General features: G+C 28.2%; 1 protein-coding gene across 6 annotated transcripts in view; it reads right to left on the bottom strand.

Moving 5' to 3' along the window:
• HUWE1 (HECT, UBA and WWE domain containing E3 ubiquitin protein ligase 1) overlaps nucleotides 1-23,060 on the bottom strand; it is a 202,847-nt gene that overhangs the window by 50,793 nt on the left and 128,994 nt on the right. For 5 of the 6 annotated variants that reach the window (XM_067284115.1, XM_067284118.1, XM_067284120.1 and 2 more), the window contains 8 exons: nucleotides 20,122-20,221; nucleotides 18,153-18,278; nucleotides 13,534-13,676; nucleotides 9,744-9,858; nucleotides 5,441-5,536; nucleotides 4,679-4,880; nucleotides 4,457-4,601; nucleotides 3,273-3,396 (listed from right to left, as the gene is read on the bottom strand). In XM_067284115.1, the coding sequence (XP_067140216.1) occupies nucleotides 3,273-3,396; nucleotides 4,457-4,601; nucleotides 4,679-4,880; nucleotides 5,441-5,536; nucleotides 9,744-9,858; nucleotides 13,534-13,676; nucleotides 18,153-18,278; nucleotides 20,122-20,221 (1,051 nt within the window). The remainder of the gene's footprint in view (nucleotides 1-3,272; nucleotides 3,397-4,456; nucleotides 4,602-4,678; nucleotides 4,881-5,440; nucleotides 5,537-9,743; nucleotides 9,859-13,533; nucleotides 13,677-18,152; nucleotides 18,279-20,121; nucleotides 20,222-23,060) is intronic. The other variant, XM_067284119.1, reaches the window with a different exon arrangement.

Below are 23,060 nucleotides of genomic sequence, written 5' to 3'. Positions count from 1 at the left end.
CCATGGCAAGCAGAGAAGATTGGACTAGTATCCATCAAATGTATTTTTACTTTTTATTAAACTGTAATTCTGCCAGCCCTTTTTACAAAAAAATGGTTTTACAGATGTTGCAGCGTTTGCTGCATAGATAAAGAAAAGGTGACAAATGAGAGATGATGGTGCCATACACATGGAAGTGAACTAATGCCTACATCACTCGATTGTGTGTTTTTGTATAAGCTAGCCTGTCAGACATTGGAAGAGTAACAAAAATGACAAAACTATAGCAGTTTTCCAGGTTCTTTTTATTAATCTATAATTTGCTGTGCCTACTAGCAGTGGGGGTATCTGAAGCTAGCTCATAACCCGAATTTCAGTTCTCAACTGTAAGCAAAAAATCAAACAAGAGACAATTTGTATCTCTAAAAACTCTGATGTTGGGACACTCACAAGTCAAGGTACCACTGTACTAATGTATCAGATTGTGCAATAAAACTGATTTACCTCTCTATTATTGGCTAAAGCACTTTTATATTTGGGACAAGGAAAAGAGTGCAATATATCCAAGGAGATACTGTATTAAAAAGCTTATTTCTTCCAATTTCTTAATAATAAACTAATTTAAAATATTTTTCATTCCTCTACTATAATTAAGTATTATCATTATTAATAAAAATGATTTATTAAAAAAAAAGCACTTATTTATTGCAACATCATTACAATGCCAGACTGCAATTTTTCGTTACACCAGTCTTAATTTTTTAGTAGTGTTTTGCCCCTGTACATCATATTTTTCCTGCTAACAGTAGAATCATGTCAGTGATCTATCTAACTCCATTGTAAAGAACATTTTTTAATTAAAATCACGTATGTAGACTGGAAGTTCATATATAGTTAGTTGAGGCCTCCATTCCCTAAGCCAGTGTTCTGCAACTGGTGTGCCATCACATGGTGAAAGGTGTGAAATGAAGTTTTACATATTCTGTCAATTTCAAATTTTATTTATATATTTTTATCACAGTTTTTGTGTTTCTTATGCTTGAATTTCAATCTCTGCCACAGCACTGATGGAATAAGATGATGTTTGTTTATTCTTTATTACAAGCCACACATCTTTATGGGTTACTGTTACCTTAGGTTCCGAGATAGGGGAAAATTCCCACCGCCGCCATCTTGGCGACTGCGGCGGGGAAAAATTTTTTCCCTAGAGTCGTGACGTCAATGGCGTTGAGAATTTTTCCCCGTTTGGTTTCAACCCTGAGATTGACGTTGCTGAGTATCCTGTAACCTCGAAACGGCGACGGTCGTGTGTAAATTTGCGACGGTAGAGGAAGCCTTTTCGTGACGTCGTGCGAGAGTAATATCGGCGGGAAATTCGTAGTTGTGTTACGAACGAATATGCAAATGCTCGATCTCTGACGTGATTTCTGTTCATTTCAATGCAGTTTTATGCAAATCGACTAGTTTCCAGTTGGAATCGTTTACTGCAGTGTTGCGACGAATTGTGTATTGGAATATTTGCTGTTTATTTTTCTGGTTACAATATTTCATTTTTTTTCCTCAGCACCTCCCCGCGTTTAGTTTATTGCCAATTATTCGATAATGAGTAGTTTTGCCAATTTGAGTTTCAACGACGAATTTCGGTCGAGTTGCACCACCCGTGATTTCTACAAGTTAATGGAAGACGACTTTTTAGAGCTAGGTTTGCCTCCCCGTATCGATAACGCATTGAGATTTCCGAAATTTGCTGTAAAATTAGGCATACAGCCGACCAAGTCCGTTTGCATTCCGTGCGATTCTAAATGCAAATTATATCATCGGAGTAATAGAGAATGCTGTTTCTTGCGATGTAGTAAGTGCGGAACGAAGACTTCTGCCTTCGAAGAAACATGTAAAAGTAAATTTGGCCACATCTCTTGGGGTTGCATTCTGTCGTTTATATGGCCAAGTAGTAATAAATCGAACAGAGGGAAACGCCAATCGACCAATAAAAGAGCAGCCGAATCGAAAAGAACAGGGAAGAAAAGAGCCACACCAAGAGAAAAGGAAAGCATCCAAGCTGGCAAAACCGTAAAAAGAATGGATCGGATAGGAAAAAAAAAGTAGGAAGAAGTAGGCAACCACCATCGAAAAGTGAGTAAAAATCCTTTTTTTTTTATTTATTTTTTATTTCGGTTAACGTCCGCGGAGTCTGCAGAGAAATTCAAGATGGCGGCCGGAAACGCGGCCATCTTGAATCGAGGGAAAAATTTTTTCCCAGTCGCAGTCTCCAACATAGAGAAAAATTTCCCCCGCTGCCATCTCAGAACCTAGGGTAACATTAACCTTTTTATGTATACTAAGAAATTACATGTAAAATAAATTTGCTCACAGATGTTGTCATCTGTTTAATAGTAATACTAATAGGTTAGTGGCATTACATAATTCTATTAATAGTATATCATCATACATTTTTGAGGGAAATAACATTTTGATGTGCCGTATTGCGTCATGGGTGTGCCACAAGTAGAAAAAGGTTGCGGAACACTGCCCTAAGCTTTCCATATCTGGTTTCAACTTTCATCTAACTGTCCTGGAGATTAAGGAAGGACAGACAGATAGATGGACAACTAGGAATTTATGTCTACAATTTTTTCAAATTGCAGTTTAATAATAATGCAAATTTGAACATGCACCCATTTAAGCTTAAGTTCTTTCATCTAATTTAATAAACTTAAAATTCAGTTGTTGGTTGCTATGAATTAATTCAGTGTACAAGCACAAACAACTTTGTTCCATTGAAGATGATTACATACATGAGAAAATAACCAGGTAAATATTAACAAGCAGCATATATTATAAATGAATATTGTAAAATAAAAGATTCTCTCAAAATTCTAAAAAATTAATCACTTAACTTTATTTTTTCATCTAAAGAAATAATGATAATGCTATCATACAATAAACTAAAAGAAGAATGAATGTACTATACATTATATGCATTCATTCTTCTTTCAGAAATACATGCAAAAAAGCATGTAATATTTACATTTGGTTAACAGAATATTTGAAGAAGAATGATGACAATATTGAAATCAAAGTATTAATGAAGACAGTTATGGAATTATATTTGAAATAAACAAAATATTGTAAAGCCCTATGACAGGTAAAGTATAATGTTTATTTTCATTTTCAAAATATAAAAATAATGAATGCTTTAAAAAATTCATGTGTAATGTCAGAAAAACAATCAAAAGGGTCACAATTTTCAAATTTCATTACATTTTATATGTATATTGTGAAAATTTGCTTACCTGTTACACATTCATGTACACTATCACCATCAAGAACTCTAGACTCCTCTGTCCACCTGGCTAATGCAGATGGAATACTAGCAAGAGTATTTGAAGGCCCTCCAGAAACAGGTGTATTTTGATCCTATAATTGAAAATATGAATAATTATTGATACTACTATTAATGTAAATAATACCAGTTTAATATCAATAAATTTTACACACATTTGATTATGACTATGTAATAACCTATATTTCTTAACTAAACAAACCTATTTTTATCAACAGAAATAAAAATAAATATCCATAAACATCAACATTTATCAATAAATCTGTTTAAAAAAACTCTAATAACCATAATATTACTAAAAAATTGTTTAATTAAAAACAATATGAACAACATTTATCTCTCATACTATTAAATAATTTGTATGACTGTTTTCATAATACTACCACACAGTTATAATTTTGTGCACAGAAGTACTCAACTTCTCCACATGTAAGTAAAATATCAGTAAATACAAGTAAGAATTTATGATTATGTAACATGTAGTATAAAAAATATTAATTTTTTTATAAAATCTTTTTTAAAAATGTGGAAAAAACAAGATTTAATAAGATCAAGTAATTTGAAATACAAATTTAATTTAAAAAAAAGCTAGAGAACCAAAATGATCTAATTTGAAAAATTTCCTACTATAACCTAAAACTGCTAAATAAAGATTTTCACACAAACTTAATTTTGAAATATTTCATTAGTTCAAAATCAGAACAGTTGGAATAGATAACAAAATGTATTTTTGGCAGTAACAATTGCATTAAAAAAAAAATCATTAAAATGTATTTGTTAATATTTGAATAACTTTATGCACCTCAATATCATTAGTTTGTGTTTGCTTCACATCATGTTATAAAACATCTTTAGCTCATTTTCAAAAAATAATTTAACTATACATCCACAAGAGCCAAATTATCGGGCTAGAGTTGGCTATAATAAATAATTAATTAATAATTCGGCTCTTGTGGATGTATAGCTTTGTAACGGGTTAGTCGTTATTTATTTATAATAATTTAACTTTTTGCATTTCTTTTAATTTACACATTTTATAAAATAGAAAACTGAAAAATGTACTAAATATAACAACAAACAGAAAATCATAACTAGATAATAAAATTAATAATGAAAGAAAACAAAAATCTTTACTTGAATTTCAAATACATCTTCGTCAGTTGCTAATATACGAAGGTCACTATTGGCAAAAAATACACGTGCTTGGCCTGAGGTTGGATGAGAACTAAAAGTCGAAGTCAATTGTAATATATCTTGAGCAGTATTTGGACCAAGTAGTCTGAATGGGAATAAAATATCAAGATGTAAATATCATTGTAATATTATTAATTTTGATAAGCAATTCTTAAATTATACCTTTGTAAAATTGCTGGAGGATTCGGATGACGTCCACTACTTGTATACATATGCCAAGTTTGATTTCCAAGAGCAGGTCTATAACCTCTCTGTCTATTAGATCTGTGTAATCTTGAAGCAACGGCACCTTGTGGATCTCCATGTCTTACTAAGAGCGGATGCGTTGGGGTAACATTACCTGGAGCTGGTGGAATGGATGGTGCTAAAAGAAATTACCAAATCATTAATAAAATTCATTTTATTAATTTAAATACTAAAGTTAAACATATGCAATTTTTTAACAAATGTTCTATATATAATCATATTGTAATTGTTATAAATATTAAATTTATCTTATTGATAAAACTGTTTAGACATCATACGAAATAAAATTTTGAACAAATCTGTTTGCATGTGTTTCTGTAATAAACTTTAAAAGATTTGTTCTCAAATCCTGTAATTTTAAAGCTAAAAATTACCAGTAAATGTATGGATTCAATATAAGAAGTCTTTATAATTTTATTAATTTCTTTTTCATAGTAATTTTCAGTTGACAACTTGATAATTGATAATTTTAAACTAAGTTTCAAACATTCAGTCTTTTCTAAAATAAATGAATAAATCAACAAAGATATGTGATAAATACTAGAAAATACAATTTAGTCAAGAAAATTAAGCAAACACCAATCTTTTTCAATCCTAAATTCCTTTTATGTTGCTTTTTTTTTATTCTAAAATTTTCAAAGAATTTTTTTTATTTATAAAAACTTTAGAAATCCTTACCTGAATTCTCTGCACTATTAGTGTTGTCATCAGTAACAACAGGAATTTGAAATGTGCGAAATCCATCTGATCCACCAAATACAATAGATGATGTTCCTGAGTATGGTAATTTAATTTTTAGGATTTAAATTTTTATAAATTATATTCATTTTAAAAATTTGACAAAGTCTTTAAATTAAGAATTATTATTTATTCTGATCACACACAACTTGATTTATTTTCTTCCATTTTTTCAGAGTAAAATTTTTTAAAAACATGAGTAAATCAAAGTTTAAAACTAACTAAAATAAATATTTAACTTTTGGTTACTTAAAATTTTATTCAGTGAATGGATACAACAGAAAAGATACTATTTATCTCAAATATTACTCAATATGAATTAAAAAATAAAACGTGCTTTTCCTTTTCTTTTTGCTAAAACTTTTAGTAAGTTTTTTAAAATTAGAATTCATTATTAAATCAGTATAAATACTTGTAGTAGTGTGTTAACAGCTATACTTCAAGTTTAGAATGTAAGCTACATTTAAAAGTTATTTCAAAGTTTGTTAGCATGTTGGATAATTCATGTAATCACAACTAGTTCAAGTAGTCTAGAATAATTTAACTCCATCACAAAGTGCCAAGCCTTGAACAACAATAACAGTTAAGTAAAAAGAAAATTATAAAGAAATAAAAGACCAGGCTAAATATCTCCTTAATTAATCTACATTTTCATTCTTAAAAATTAATTTCTAAAGTATTAAAAAGGTCAATTTTTTACTTAAGTGAATGATATTCAAAAAATTTAGACCATTTGAAATCATGTTCAGAAATTTTAGAATGATATGAAATAGATAGATAAATATTGTCCAATTATAAATAGTAGTGCTTGTGACTTACTAAATTATATTGCAATATAATTTGCATATTGTATTATATAAATTAAAATCCAGCAATTGTCACAGAAACAGGATAAACACCATGAGCAAAAAACAACAATTAAGCCAGGATCAGAGCTAAAATTATTGCTTTACATAAAGAAAATATTAAGCAACAAGAAATAACAAGGAAAGTAAATTGCTAGAAGTTTACAATGCAAAAAATAACGAGGTTGAAGCCGAACTTTTAAATATGAAAACGTGTACGTTGGACGTTTGGCGCCACTTTCCTGTAAGCCTACAAGTTTGACAATGGTGTTTGGAATGTCAAGCATGTTTCCACTGACTTTTGAAACGCCATTGTCAAACTTCTAGGCTTACAGGAAAGCAGCGCCAAACGTCCGATGTACACGTTTTCACATTTAAAACTTTAGCCACAACCTTGCTAATAATTCAAAAATTTAACAAAATTAGAAGTTTAAATGCTGAAAAATGAACTGGTGATCTAAAATTACTTCAAAAACAACAGAAATCAGCACTAAAAAAAATTGTAAACAAAGTAGACATGCAAGCTTGAAATAGATATCACAAGAACTGAAATCTATGATTGGAAAACCATTTTCGAAAACAATGGTTTACAGTTATTTGAAGAAAATGGATTATAAAGCAGCCAAATCAAAAAGAAACTTTATTCAACAAAAGTTTAAAAGAAAAAATCATTAACCTGGCCCAAAAAATGTGCTTTACATCCAAAGAATGACCAACAAGTTACTTTTAGTAACAAAAGTATGTTTTGTGTTGATTTAAATAATGGAGAAACTTGAAATGTAAACAATATGGATTTTTTGTTTCACAATGGGTCATTAAATTTCCCATTAATATTATGAAGTGGAGTTTACTTGACTATAATGGACTTGTAAAATTGTGATTTCTTAATGGGACAGTAAATAGTGATGTATATAGTGATTTTTAGAATATTTCCTCATTCTAACAATGGAAGTTCATTTTTATGATGATGTAATCTTTCAACAACATGGAGTTAAAGGTCATACAAAAATGCCAAAGAATGGTTTAGACCTGAAAAAAATAAAGGCCCTGGATTTGCCTGAAAACTCAACACTTATCCCCAATTGAAAATATTTGGTCCATTTGTAAAAAACATTGAAATAATCTAACCCAACCAATGAACAAGATTTAAAAGAAAAAACTTACAAAAATTTGGTCTGAAATTAATCTTGAACAATGTCAATAACTTATTAATGGTATGACTAAAACAATAAAATCTGTATTTCATAAAAAAGTAGGCATAACCAACTACTAAAAAAAATTCTAAACTTTTTGAACTAACTGTATATATTTGAAAATATTTCATTTATTATTGTAGTTGTGCTAAAAAATTTTGTTGTAAATTTATTTTTCTCCAAAGATAATTTATTTAAGCCAAATTTATAACATAATTTAGCAATACAAAATAAATTTATATAATGTTCTGAAAACATATTTAACAGATTTCCAAACCTTAACAATTAACTGCTTTAGGAGTATTCAAGCCCTACCTCATTTTTTGATTTTGAATAAAATGGAACAAATTTATTAATATAAATATATATTTCATATCCTTAATATATTGTATGTACTGTTATAAAACATCCAGAACATATTAAGGTTATTTCATGAAAGTCTCAATTTTGTCTTTTTCAATATTAACTTTTTTACTAATGCTTCAACACCTTAAATATCTGTGTAATTTGTGTAAAAATTTACTCTTATTATATATGACTAGTCTAAAATTAATTTCATACTAGTTATATAATAAGAATGCAATCATAAATTCCTTCTTAAGCAGATATTTGTGATTGAAACAAAATCCACTTATTTCAATTATCTGTCCTCAAAGCATTGATTTCACTCTAAATGTCAAAAATTTTATGTACAAAACAGTTTTATAGAAAAGACAATTCTTATATTGCATAATTTTCTTATTTTTAACTCAATCTTTCCTATCTCAATACTTAGTCATTTAATATAATTTAATATTAGCAAATTCACTAATCACATTTATTACATAAATTTCTTAATAAAAAAAATGTTCTAGACAAATTGTTTAATCCAGTTATTAGACTAAGTAAGGCATTATAAAAAAGCAGATGTTGCAACTTCATTAAATACTCTGCAGTACATTATAACAATCATGGCATAATTAAAATTTATTAAATTTAAAATAATACAATATTTTTTCATATTGAAGAAAAATGTAAATGTATATACATTGAAGTGCCAGAAACTGGGTTAGTCTATCCCATTCAAAAAACAACGATCCTTTCTCATAAATGTTGGTCTGTATAAAGTGTGCATAGTGACAGATATCTGTGAAAGTGTAAAAAATGATTGCACAGTGAGAATGGCAATTTATCACATTTAAGCAAATTTCAGCATATGATAACAAGTGCTCATGAAATGGGTCACAGCATTTTGGAAAAACAGTCTGAATTTTCACATTCAACCATTTCAAGAGTATACTCCAAATACAAGAATACCAGTAAAGCATTGAACTTACACAAACAGCTCAATTATTGTCATCTGCATTTTCTATTGAGAATCACTTCAAGCAATAGCCAAGCAAGTAACATTGCAGTTTAATATTGAAGCCTCTACCAACATCAGTGTAAGGACTGCACAATAATATATGCATGATATGAGCTTTAATAGCTGATTATTAACCTGAATTCCATTGTTTATCTCACAACACAATCCTGTAAATCACTTGGGCTCAGGACCATTGCCACTAGACACTGGAAGACTGAAAATGAGTAGCCTAGTCTGATGATTCCTTTCCAACTGATTCAGCAAATGGAAAAATTCACATGTGAAAAAAAAAACCCCATAAGACAAAGTATGTCAACAAGAACTGTACAGTCTGGTGGTGGCTTAGTAATGGTATGGAATGTGTTCAGCTGGTACAAATTAGGACCATTATATAGTTATATAAGTCTCTGACTGGTGAACATTACATTAATATTTCTTCAATTGTTACACCCATTCATGTCATGTATTCACTATGATGTGTTTGTCCTCTTTCAACATAAGGATGTACCAGTAGATACATCTGCAATTTCCAAATTATGGTTTGAAGAATACTGATTTATGTTTGCAGTCATGAACTGGCCCAGATATGAGCATTATCAAGCACATCTGGAAAGCAATGCATTATTCAATTCAAATCAGATTCACCATCTATGAATATCACAGAATTGTGGTCTGCTCTTCAGGAGACATTGTCAAGAGACTTCCTCGAAGTTTGGGGAGTTCATGCTCTATCATATTTTTTCCAGTTTTATGGTCCAGAGATGGACCTACCAGATATTAGACAGGTAGGTATCCCAGTCTTTATGGCAATTCAATGTATATATTTATTATGGTATATATCAAAGCTGCTTTATTTTTACCTGATGTTGGAAATACTTCCTCCAGTTGAAAAAACAAACTGTCATCTCTATCTTGCATACCAAATAAAGCTTCTTCAATGTCTTGTAAGCCATTGTTAAGATCGAAATGAGATTCCTAGTTTAAATTTTTTAAAATTATACTCAAATTAGATGTAAAATCATTTAAGTTTATAAAATTAAATACAATCCAAATTTAATAATTTTAAACATAATAAACAAAATCCATAAAAATCAAAATATGATTCATTATAGAATAACAAAATAAAGCATATGATTTTTATATATATTTTATATCATTTGTATTAAATCACATATTAATTACACTATTATACATTCACAAAATATGATTGTATGGACATTTCTCTACAAAATAAACAGATACTTATAAAACAAATTACATACATACATTAAACTGTAATTGTAATAAGTTAAAAATGCCAAAACCACAGTAGATAAAATCGAAATAAAAAACACTACAAAATTCTTAAGTTCATAAATTCACAACAATGGTGAGCTAATTTCACTTTATGCAATTGCCAATTTCATGAATGGCAATTTCATAAAGACCAAATAATATTATTATAGACCAAAATATTAATGAAAATTTGTGGACCTGATTAAGAGTCAAACCCAGATTCCTCATAACAACAGAACAGTCTTAGATGTCTCAGATATTCAATGTTGTCTGATTTGGTTATAACTTCTTGGTTTCTTAACTTCTACATATATACAACTGTGTCAGTAATTTATATAAAACACTAGAAAACTATAAACAATATGAAGTGTAAGAATTTGTAGGCCAAAAATTTACATTGAGCAACTTAATAACAAAATGGAAAAATAGTACACCAAATATATATTTTTTAATAATAGTATTTTAGATTATTATTATTTTCTGATAAAGTAAAAATACAGTATGATCTAAGTTATATTCATTTACATCTATTGTATTTGTAGGTTCTCTAATTTTTACAATACATAAATAATTTTCAACTATTTTTATCAAACACCACCATCATCATCATCATCGTCATGATAAATATAAATTTGAAGTAAAATCTATTTAATTTCATCTTATTTATATTAATTATTAAAAAAATTTAAATTTATCTGTATACTGTATAATATAAATTTAAGGTGTATGATTTGATTTCCCTGACAGTTTGTCTTAATTTGCACAAACTGTTGTTTATGCAGGCATTCTATGAATTTAATCCATGCATAAACCAAATTTCACTATGTAAACAAAAAAGACAAATTAACATTAACATGTCCACACACACACACTTACAGTTTTCAAGAAAAAAGAAAAAATGCTGGTATCTAACAGATACCAAGTGACTATTCTGACATTTAAATTAAAATTGCCATAACATCTAATAAATTGTCATAAACATATGTTTATGACAATTTATTTTATATTATTTGCTCTTCTTTATGTCTGGACCAATTTAAAATCATTTTGAATGGGTCAATACATTTATTTTTGAGAATAATTTTTTCACTATGTTCTTCGCTCACCATTTTCTTGCAACCAAAGCACAAAAACAAAAACTTTCAAATTTTGCAACAATTAAAATTTTTGTTTATTATGTAACAGTATCATTCATTTATCCTGATCAATGCCTTTATTTGATATTATTATTAATAAGATTTTATTATTCAGATTAAAGTTATAAAGCTTTTAATTTAATTTGTTTAATTTTAATAGATTAATTTACAACAAATATGTTAAACCAATACAAATACCCAAAATAATTAATTATAAATCTGTGATTCCAGTCAGTATGAAATATAATATATTTAAAATATATATGAATAAAATAAGGCAAAGAACAAGTGAAATAGAAACACAAAAACAAGAAGAAATAATTAAAATGTTTATTTTAAACGATTACCCAAAATGTATAATAAAAAAATGGCTTGAAAAACTAGATAATGACAAACAACCAAAATCAATAGATCAAAAAAAAAATTTATTAAATTAAGATATGTTCCAAAATTATTTGAAAGAATTAAAAATGTAATTAAAAATACAATCAACTTAATACCAGGAAAAATAAATTAAACTAAAAAACAATTATGTTACAGAAAAGAAGAAAAATATGATATAACAGGAGAAAGGAATAGTATATTCATTTGATTGTAATTGTAATCCAAATAAAACATATATAAGAGAAACTAAAAGAAAATTAAAAGTAAGATTAAGTGAACATATCAGAGCAGTCAAAGGAAACTATGCAAATTCAGCAGTAGCTGACCATTGTAATACTGAAGGTTGTGCAATTGATCTAAATACGGTAAAAATCAGGAAAAAGGAAAAAAAACAATTATAAAAGACAACTGTATGAGCATTTAAATATAATTAGGCAAACTAATAAAATGAATAAAAACAATGGTAGAGAGATCCACCAATCATGGTTAAGCATTATAAAAAAAGGGGAGGAAGAGGTATAAAAGATATGATGGGAACATATTAGAATCGAAATTAAGTAGAAACGAATAAACAAAAAGAAGTAAGTTAATTGAAATAATAATATTTTAGATAATAATTAAATTTATCGTTTTAAACTGATTTTAATGTATAAAAATTACGAATGTGTAAAATTGTATGGTTGCTGTGGATCGTGAGTTTAAGTGGAAATGTAGAGAAGATCAGAAATACAGAAATTGTAAGAATTTTTAAATTTATTGTCGGGAAATGTTTGTGTTTTTAACTAATTTTAGTTATAATTGTACCAAGAAATGTTTTTATTGTTAATTGTAGAAAGTGTCGTTTAAAGGCCTGCTGAAGAGGGACGAACAAGTCCGAAACACGTGTTTAAAGTGTGTGTTCAGGTGAACTAAATAAAGAACATTATTTTTGATCTGTAAGACTAAATATCTGCATCCATAATTTCCAGTATAATAAGTCCTGTTAATATACAGAAAGTACTAGTATACAAAATAAATTTTAAATAGAATTTTAATTTGCACATTTGACATGGCAATGATGCTGAATTTTTGGTGGTTTTAAACATTATTTCTACAATCACTTCATTTCTCATAAAGAAAACATTCCAAATTAAACAGCAGAAAGTTCTAATGCTTTCTATAATATTTATTTTTGAATCCAGTTAATTGATTTTTGACAACTATGTGACTTTAGGAAAAAAACTGTTTTTTTTTAATATAAGTCATACAAAAATAATAGTAGTCTAATATAATGAAAGTAATTGTTTAATCTTAAAAAAAAAAAATTTCTGAGTACAATAAAACAATGACATTGTAATTTGACTTCTAACCAAGAAGATAATGAAGTAATAAAATACTATGAAGTTTGTTTTTTAGAAGTGGATGTGGCTTCATACTCTCCTCGTATCCTCCTGGGAAAGTATAAGGTTTTACCTTCATCTTGAAAGAAAATCTATCAACCTTCAACTATAAACAGACCCAATGTCAAACAGTGAAAGTTGAGATAATTTATAGCAAGTTGAAATTTAATGTTTATTTTTCTGCATTTTTGAATCAAGTTACAAAAAAATAAATATCAAAAATGCATTTCCTTCTATCTACAATTATTTTACATTGTTAGAAAGTAGACAAAATAGAGAAATTAAAGATGTAATTATAGTTTTTGATGCACTGCTGACAATTTCACAATTTTAGAATATAAACTGGTGTCTGCATGTTGTCACATAACTAAACTAGTCTGTCTGATTCAAGAAACTACTCAAGGGATAGGATTAACAATGAAATTAACTGTAACTATATAAAAGCATTTACTTATTTTCAATTTTCTGGAAATTACCTCATCTTCTTCTTCGTCTTCATCTTCAGCATCATCATCACCATCTTCCTGATCATCATCTTGTTCTGCTTCATCTTCACTACGACTATGACCAGATTCTGAATTACTGTCTGAATCACTGCTCTGCTGATGATCATCTTCACCTAAGTAATTCAATATACTGTTTTAGAAGCAATATAATATTAACTCAATAATTAAATTTTATATACAGTGTAGTGCTCAAAGTATGCAAAAGTCACATTTTCAATTGGTTATACACTTTAAATTTTCATTGACAAAAAACTTCACCAATTAAACAAATGGCAACTATCACAGTTGTATTACAAGTGCATGAAAAAAAGAGAACAGTAGTTGGAAATGAGGAGCTAATTCCAACAGATGAAAATAAGGTAACTGTTGTAAACGTTGAACTAAAGCTAAATGAATGTGTTTAATGGCTGATTGAAAAGATAAAGTTTATGTTAAATGACATTTAACAGCTGAATGGCATCTGGATGTTGGCTAGCTGAACTGCAGTTGCTAAAATGCATTACAAAGACAACAATGCTCTCTTTCTGAATGCCGTCTAAACAAACCTCAGCAAAATGTTGACTCTTACTTTCTTCACTGTTACTCCCCTCTTTTAGAAGCCATTCAACAATTGAGTTATTCCTTTGTGATGTCAGAAAAAACTCCAATAAGGTCACAAGCTATATTCTGAAGCTTCTGAAACAAAATCTTAACACCGCCAATGACCATTGTTCAATAGTTAATGACAATCCTTTTCCATTTCAATGTTTAATCTCATCACCAATAAAATATAAAATACGAACAAATGCAGATTTAGAAAATTTATATCAAATTCGAAACTCTTCTTTGGAATAGATTTTTAAAGAATTATTCTGACATTGTATTATTCTCTCCCTTCATAATTGTCAAGATGAATAATTTTCAATATTTTATTATATTTTTTTTTATTTCTATAAAAAGGTTTTGGTAATTGTTAAAATTGTCTCATTTGTTTAACAGAACATTCTGACCAGAGGATTAACAATAATGACCTGAAATGTATTAATGTTTTATAACTGACATGATAGTTGTAAATAAATGCATCAGATTTAAATTAATTGTAGTTTCAAATCTTCACCCATTTGAATATCAAATTGGAACATTTAAAACTAATTTTAAAGTATTTAATTATATTATTTTCTATCCAAGCAATTAATTCATGAATAATTTTGTCAATTCATACTATTTACAACATTTATCAAAGGAACGATATTCATTTTTATCTAAACTTTTCCACAAACAAAACTTCCACTCAAATTAAAACACCGCCTAAACCTGTTGTCAAGTGAGTGTAGAAAGTAGGTCAAATTACTGATTCCTAAATACTGTCTAAACTGTGGCAAGCAAGAATTGCCATCTCTGCAATGTAATTTTTCTGAACTACAGTCATCTAGACAATCTCTAAACTGTTGTTGGCATCTAAACATCGTCTCTGCAATTGGCCCTAAGAGTTTGTGAATAAAAATCTTAATGTAAACTTACAAAGAAAGGCTGGTTAAGGAAGTTTTTAGTGTATTTGTCAGTGGTTGCATTGATCTCAGAAGCCAGTACACTAGAACAATAGTCAAAGAATTGGAATTTCAAATAATCAGTATTAACAAACAAAAATTACACATGGTATGTAAGATTTTCCATTAATGGTGAAAGAGTACAACTACATTACACATGCAATTTTGAACTGTTAATGCATTTTGGACAATGTATAGTGATTTTTCTATCATGATCTTAAACTAATATACATGATCTAAAAAAAGAAAAAAAAACACACAGTAGAGAATCGATTATCTGACTCAATTGGGAACTGGGGTTGGTCGGATAACTGAAAAATCGGATAACCGAAAAGTATGAAAAAATACATTATTAGTATAGTATACTAGTATATCCCATGCAATTAGTATATTAGTATATTAGTATATCGCTATTAACCTACTTCGTGTTGAATTTTCATCGATGTTAAGCCTAACAAAATTTTTTTTAAATAATAATCTTCGCTATTGTATCGTTAAAAATTATTTCTTTATTTTCCCCACAAAATAAATACAAAAATAAAGACAAAATAAAAAATTAAGCATGATTTAAATACTGGCCTCCCTTTCATGGCCGAGCCAGTGTTGCCAGCTAAAACACACATAAATTTAACGAAAATAATATAAAAGTAGCCAAGACATAGCCAAATATTGTAGAGCCACATCACTAGCGGACATTTGAACTTGCCGACTAGAACGCGGTCGGTTAACCGATGTGATGGTTAATCGGGGGTCAGATAATCGATGCTCTACTGTTCTTGAAACAAGCATAATTTGAGAGCATACTGTAGTAAAAATGATAAATACAGCATTTGGTTCTATGTAACTTAAATTCTAGAATATTTTTATAAATCTATGATGTATTTTCATTTTTGAAACTTTTATCTACATTTCAGTTATTGTCCTGACCTAACATATTAAATTTATTATTATAATAATTATTATTATATATTAAATATATAAATTATAGAAAAATATTAATAAACTTAATAAAAATTATTTAATAAAATTCATCATCATCATTCAAAATGTGACACTCATTAAAAAAAGCTGTAATTCATAAATACAGATTTTTAAATCACAAGTTTCATAATTATTATACAACAAAAATACTAAAGTAAAAAAAAGCATTCATATATATTTAATGATACATTAAATCTGTTTAACAAATCATTTCAATTTCATGTCTTTTCATTTTGTCTAGAGATATAAATATGGGTAAATAAAAAAAAAATATGATTAAATAAGTTTATCAGAAATTGCACTATTCTAAACATCCAATGCATTCAAATCGTGAACACAGTTGAAAAAATACCAATGGAAACTATATTCAGAATCCTGTGAATGGAAGCGTATTACATCCAGATCCAATATGGAAATCCGAAGAGTTAAAAGTATGAATACCTCCATGACAAATGCACAACCATACAGAAATTCAAACTCAGATTTGTTAAAAACATACTATTTTGGAAAACATCGGATCATTCTCCATATAACCTAGATTTAGCATCTAGCTGTTCTCACCTTGAAGAAACAAGTTAAGACATTTCACCCAAAAAGAAATATCAAATTTACTATAGTATAACTATAATATGGCTGGTGAAACAAAACTAAGATTCTTTCGTATGGACAAATCTTACAGCAAAACAAAGGGAATATGCTGAAAATAGTAAACCAGTGATAATTTCTAATACTAGTATCAATTCCATTAAATAATCTGTATATATATTATAATTTTTCCTTCAATTTATGGATACTATAAAATTTTCTGATTAACTTTCATTGTATTTTGTCATTGGTACAAATATTATACACAAACTACAACATTCTCTCTTTTAGACAAACCCAAATTTTATATGTAAAATACAGATAATCATCAAGTAAAACATGTATCCAATACTTTGATTTCTATTAAATAATGAATTAAAATCAATTCAACACATATGTGAAGTTTCTTATTGAGAGTAATAGCATTCCTCCTCTCCTCACCAGAAGCAGGAGACACAACAAAGCATTTTGCAGACAGAATGGGTATACTGTATAACATAAGATATAGTGGTATATGTAAAAAAGTCTCAAGAAAGATCATTAGAGTGGCTTGAATTCAAATTCTAACTGCCTTTCTGAGTTTCCGCTTCAGATGCACTGGCCATTGCCCTTTAAGTGCAATCAAAGTATGAAAATATCATTAAAATTCACTTAAACATCTCTGAAAAACTAACTATTCTTCAATTTGTATTAGAATTTTAGGGATGTAATTGAATGAATAATAAATGAAATCAACTAGCTATTTAACATTTGTATTTAATACAGGATGCAACAAAATAATCTGACTGTTTTTAAACACAGCTGTGACAAACTATAGGCATGAGGAAAGTGCTTTTGAGTATACATGTTGTTTAACTCAATGCTATTTAGGAACAATCGAAATTAGTGTAAAATAATGAAAATACATTTTATTTTAATAGACACTCATTAGTGACATGAGCAACCTTTATCCAGTGTTAAGTTTATTACTTCATGTGGTATAGCAACTTTTAGCATGATTGGTCTGTATTTCTTCAAAATGGAAGCAGGGCTAACAGTAAATTCAGTTCACTACACTGAAATGTTTCACAACTTTCTTAAACTGGAGTTGTGCAGTGTGATGTTGAATATCAGAATCTGTAGTGTCAACAAAATGAGTCACACTAAGAACAACTGAAAGACTGTGGCAGAGTTGAAGCAGATCAGGGGGTGAAGTGGCAACAAATTCCCCTCAAATGTTGTAGAAAGCCATGTACAGTTTTAGAGAACACTTGCAAAAGATGTGTAGACAACATACAATATTCAAAAAGTGATTATTTATAAATCATATATTAAAATGTTTTGAGGTTAAATGCAGAATAATAATTTAGCATATACTCATATGTTATTTTCATTTAAAAGCCAGGATAATCTGCCACATTCTGTATTTTAACAACATTTAATACAGAAAGAAAACAATAGATTTTACAATATTACTTCTGTTAATTTAATTATTTGCAATAAACAAAATGAAATTACCCTGTGTATGATCTTCTTCAAATTCACTTTCATGCTGACTAATCATTTGTGAATCATGATGGTCATCCATATCAGTTTCAACACTTATAACAAGTTCTTCATGTTCACCAGACTGATTTCTTTCATCTGAATAGAAATTATTAGCTTTTTATGTTGTAATTAAAACATTATTATAAAATTAATATTTTGAATTTTAATTGCATTACAACTAACTTCATAAATTAATTATGAGATCTGATTTCAATAAAACAAAAAATCAAATGAAAGTCACAACAATAAACATTATAATGAACTGCATCTGAATAAAAAAATAAATATACCAAAAAAACAAGTTTCTTGAAATCAACTCTAGCATAATATTTAATTTGTGCTAGAGTTCTGAATCCAAAAGATATTTATTTTTAACTTCAGTTTTATAAACTATGCTTCATTACAGTTCATTTCTCATTTCATTCTGATAGTCTGGAGGTAAAATTATTTGGATTGAATCATATTTCTTTAAAAATGTTTCTATAAAAAAATTTATTAAACATTTTTCAGAAGGAAATGTAATTCTTAAGCATGAACAACAAATAAAAGCATATTATTAAGTATTTAAATTAATATAAAGCTTTATTGGCTTTTTAATCAAGATAAATGTTTTGGACAAGGAGCTGTTTGTGTTTAGGGCTATTGGCTCACCAAGTTTTGTTCAAATCAGAGGCCCACCAGTGGGCAAGTGGTTCTGTTCCCTGAACACTGGTAGTTCAGTTGAGTTTGCATCTCACCAGGATGGGCTGGCCACATGGAGATTTCCATATTTTCTCAACACCTTTTAACATCTAAATAAGGGCCAATTACCCTTAAAATACCTCTTGGAAGGCATTCCACCTAGGCAGATCGCATAAGTTGTGTGTTGACGTAACTAACAAAACAAACATCAAATCAGAGACCAAATGTATGGCCCTGTTATTGCAGGGGCATACGTTTGGTCTCTAATTTGGGCAGCTTAACATGTTACTTTTGCTCTCCAAATGCCAAACTGATAAGGCTACCAATACATGCATTAATTACAAAATAAAACTGGTGGTAATAAATAATTTGAAGTGGCCAAAATAAAAAAAAAATTAAAACTGGCAAATGATTGGCAATATTTTTAAATTTTCTGAAGCAACCCCTGTATTAGTCTTATGTTTTATTATTGTTAGTTTTTTCTTTCTTTTTTTTCTTTTTGTGGTTTGTCTTAGCCATTCAATAGTGAACTGTTGTTTCCAATTTTTTTATTTACTAATATTTTAGTGGTTTATGTAATAGGTATAATTTTGTTTGTTTACAATCCAATGCTTAATGTTTTATGATGTAATCTCTTGTTCTTATGACAAACCCCATATTTGTGACAGCAACATCAACATAACCATAAGTGGTCTGATTGACCAAAAGAACATTAATTTTAGTCAAATGTAATTAAATGAAACTGGCTAAACATAAGGCTAAAAATCTTACATATAAATGCAAGCTTTTTTCATTTTTTTAAAGTAACAGCTATTTAAATAAGATGCCAGATTTCTTATGTGTATATTCAAAAACAAATGTATGTTTCCTTGCTACTGACGGCATTATACAAAGCCAAATATATGGATCTAAAAATCATGTACAAAATTGATTTGTAATTCTTCATAAAAAAGATTGAATATTAATTTTGATCTTACATGATCCAAGCTTAGTATTAGAGTAAAATTCATAAATTATTAATTCTTAATAATTAATTTTAACCTGTCGTTTTTCAACTGGTATAAGTTTCAAAAATAAAAATAAGTCAGAATAATAAAACTAACAAAAAGGAAAACGATCTATAAGCATTTTGACTGCATTTGTTCTGTTTAAAAAAATAAACATCTTTCAGTACGATTTCTTTAATTACATTTAATAATTGACATCTAATTCTATTGCTATTTTTAAAGTTAAAATTTTATGTTAATTATTATCTTACTTGTTCCTGCTATTATCACTTCTCCAAGAATTTGATCATCTGGATGAGAATGACGTTCAAGCAATTCATCCATAATTCCATCAAGATCATCAGTTTCACTCTGGAAATAAATAAATAAAACAAAGTTTTATGAATACTTTTATTGTTAATATTTTATCAGTATTATTATTTCAAATTCAAAATATTTTATATACACCAATATTAATTTCATGTAATAAATTTATAAATTTCAACTTAACAATACTTTATAAAAATATTACAATGATTCTAAATGATGTCTGTACTTTTTAAAAAGTTTATGAACAAAAAATATAAAAATATTGCACTAAAATACTAATTATTTTATTATACAAGGAAATATAGCTGAGAGTTTATGCAGAATTAAATTCCCATAAATGATTATATCAATTAATTTTTATGAAACTATAAATAAGGAAGTATAAATTAATTTCTCTTAATGAATTTCCCAAACTCATTAAATTAGTAATAAATTGGCAAAAAATTTCATCATAAATTAACTTCTTGATATGACAATCAAAATTATCATTAAAACTAATTAATAAATAAATAATATCAATTATATTACAATTACAGGAATTCAAATTTTACACAATACTGTTATGTATGGATGGTGAATAATTAGGTTAACCACTCCTAGTGCCACTGAATCTGACTCTTAAGCTGGGTATCTACATGAGCAATTTCACTATATAAAACCAACATATAATCTTATGACTTCTGCACAATTTGCACTGCTGTCATCCACTACATTTAATTTGTATGCTGTTTGGTCAAAAATATCAAACCATCTGATGTTTACTCATTGCTGATTGGCTGTATCAGATTTATATAGTGAAAAACTTTATTCTCACACTTAAATTGTGCAATTTTAATTCTCACTTTTTTTTTTCTAAAAGCATGATGTTACGTGTTCAACTCACACATCAAAAATCATTTATACAGATGCCCAGCTTTAAGCCAGCAAACTGATTTTCCAGCTTATGAGAATCAGAATATGGAAAACTTCTGAATGCCAAACAATGCTATTCACTGTAGTGAATGTTCTGGCTTGTGTTGTACACTGCAATAAAATTTTGCTCTATATATTCATATACATCAAAAACAAAAATGACACATTTATCTTCTTACTACAACAAAGTTTTTAAACAAATTTTAACATTTTTATGTAATCATTTATAATTAACAAGTATTTAGGCAATCATTCATGACTACTTTGAATGGAAAACAAATTTAATAAAATTTCATTTTGCGTAGTACTTACTAACACAATGCCCTCACATATAAATATGGTCTTGTTTGTAATTTTGTTTTCATTTTTAGACTACTTTATTAACACCTGTTCACAAAGTGAGAACATGAACATGAGAAAGTAATTGTGCAAAATTTGCATAAGTTCAAATATTTCAAAAAATTTCTATTAATATTTGATTATTAGTACTATAGACTGCTTTGTTAGACATAACAATACTATCAAATTGTAAAATGTTTTAAAACCGTATATATAAACAACAATTTTCATATTTAAGACAAATAAATATCCTTCAAAGATCTTTTTGGCATTTTACTATGTTCTACTCCACATCACACTTTACAGTAATTCACACAATTGCAAGTACTTTTAATATTTTTTACTTTGCATGTAATTTTAAAAGTTATCTGCAAATAACAGTAAAAAAGTAGCATCTACATTATAATTAAAAAGTACAAACATGATTTATCCTGTTTGTATTATTATTTTAAAATAACTCAAAATTAATCTTATAAGACAAAATCATTAAGTTATTACATATGTAACGACTAAAATAATGGGTTGTTTGGAAAGTAAGTTCATTTTTTTTTACCACCAAAGGGATTCATTGTATTTTTATCCACCAATTTCATTTTAAATTGTATTGTCATTATATATTTTGACAGCTAAAATTTCAAGGCTTATTTGTAGAAAATTTTGTTCAATTCTTTGCAAATTTTTTTGTGTTCCATCAAATATGGAAAAACAAAAGTAGCATTTTCGACATATTTTGCTTTTTTTACTACCAAATAAATAAGAATGCTGTTCAAGCAAAAAAAATTTGTGTGACAGGTATGGAAAAGGTGTGTTGACAACAACAGTGCCAAAACTGGTTTGCAAAATTTTGTTCCAGTAATTTCGATATTGAAGATGCATCACATTCTGGAAAGCCAGCTGAAGCTACTGAAGACAAAAAATAAAGGTTTTGATTGAAGCAAACTGCCGAATAACAACACGAGATTTCACTAAAAGATTAAATTTGCCAAATTCAACAGTTTACGATCATTTGAAACAAAATCAATTTGTTTCAAAGCTCGATATACGGGTTCCACATGTTCTTAAAGAAAGAGATTTGATTCGCATTGACATCTGTGATTTGTTTCTAAAATGCAAAGAAAATTATACATTTTTGAAGCAAATCATAACTGGTAATCAAAAATTTATTGTTTATGACAATGTCAAATGCAACAGATCACAGAGAAAGAGAGATGAGCTGGCTCAAAGCACTTCTAAAGCCAATATTCAATGAAAAAAAAAAATGATGCTCTCTGTTTTCTGAAATTTTAAGGGAATTGTTTTTTTGAGCTTCTACCAGACAATTCCACAAGTGATTCAAAAGTGTACTGCCATCAACTAAACAAATTGAGTAATACCATCAAACAGAAAAGGCCAGAATTGATCAACAGTAAAGGTGTAGTGTTTCACTATGATAATGCCAGACCTCACAAGTTTGATAACTTGCCAGAAGCTGTTACAGCTTGGATAGGATGTGCTACCACACCCACCATATTCACCAGATCTGACACCCTTGGATTATTATTCATTCTGGTCTTTCAAAAATTTTTTAAATGGTAAAACATTTACTTCAAATAAGGATGTCAAAAATCACTTGGATCAGTTTTTGTAAGCA

This window comes from Centruroides vittatus, unplaced genomic scaffold (genome assembly GCF_030686945.1).
Source record: "Centruroides vittatus isolate TY-2023 unplaced genomic scaffold, ASM3068694v2 scaffold_1152, whole genome shotgun sequence".
Classification (NCBI taxonomy): domain Eukaryota; kingdom Metazoa; phylum Arthropoda; class Arachnida; order Scorpiones; family Buthidae; genus Centruroides; species Centruroides vittatus.
The sequence above is the reverse complement of the archived record's forward strand: the minus strand, read 5'-3'. Positions and strand labels throughout refer to the sequence as shown.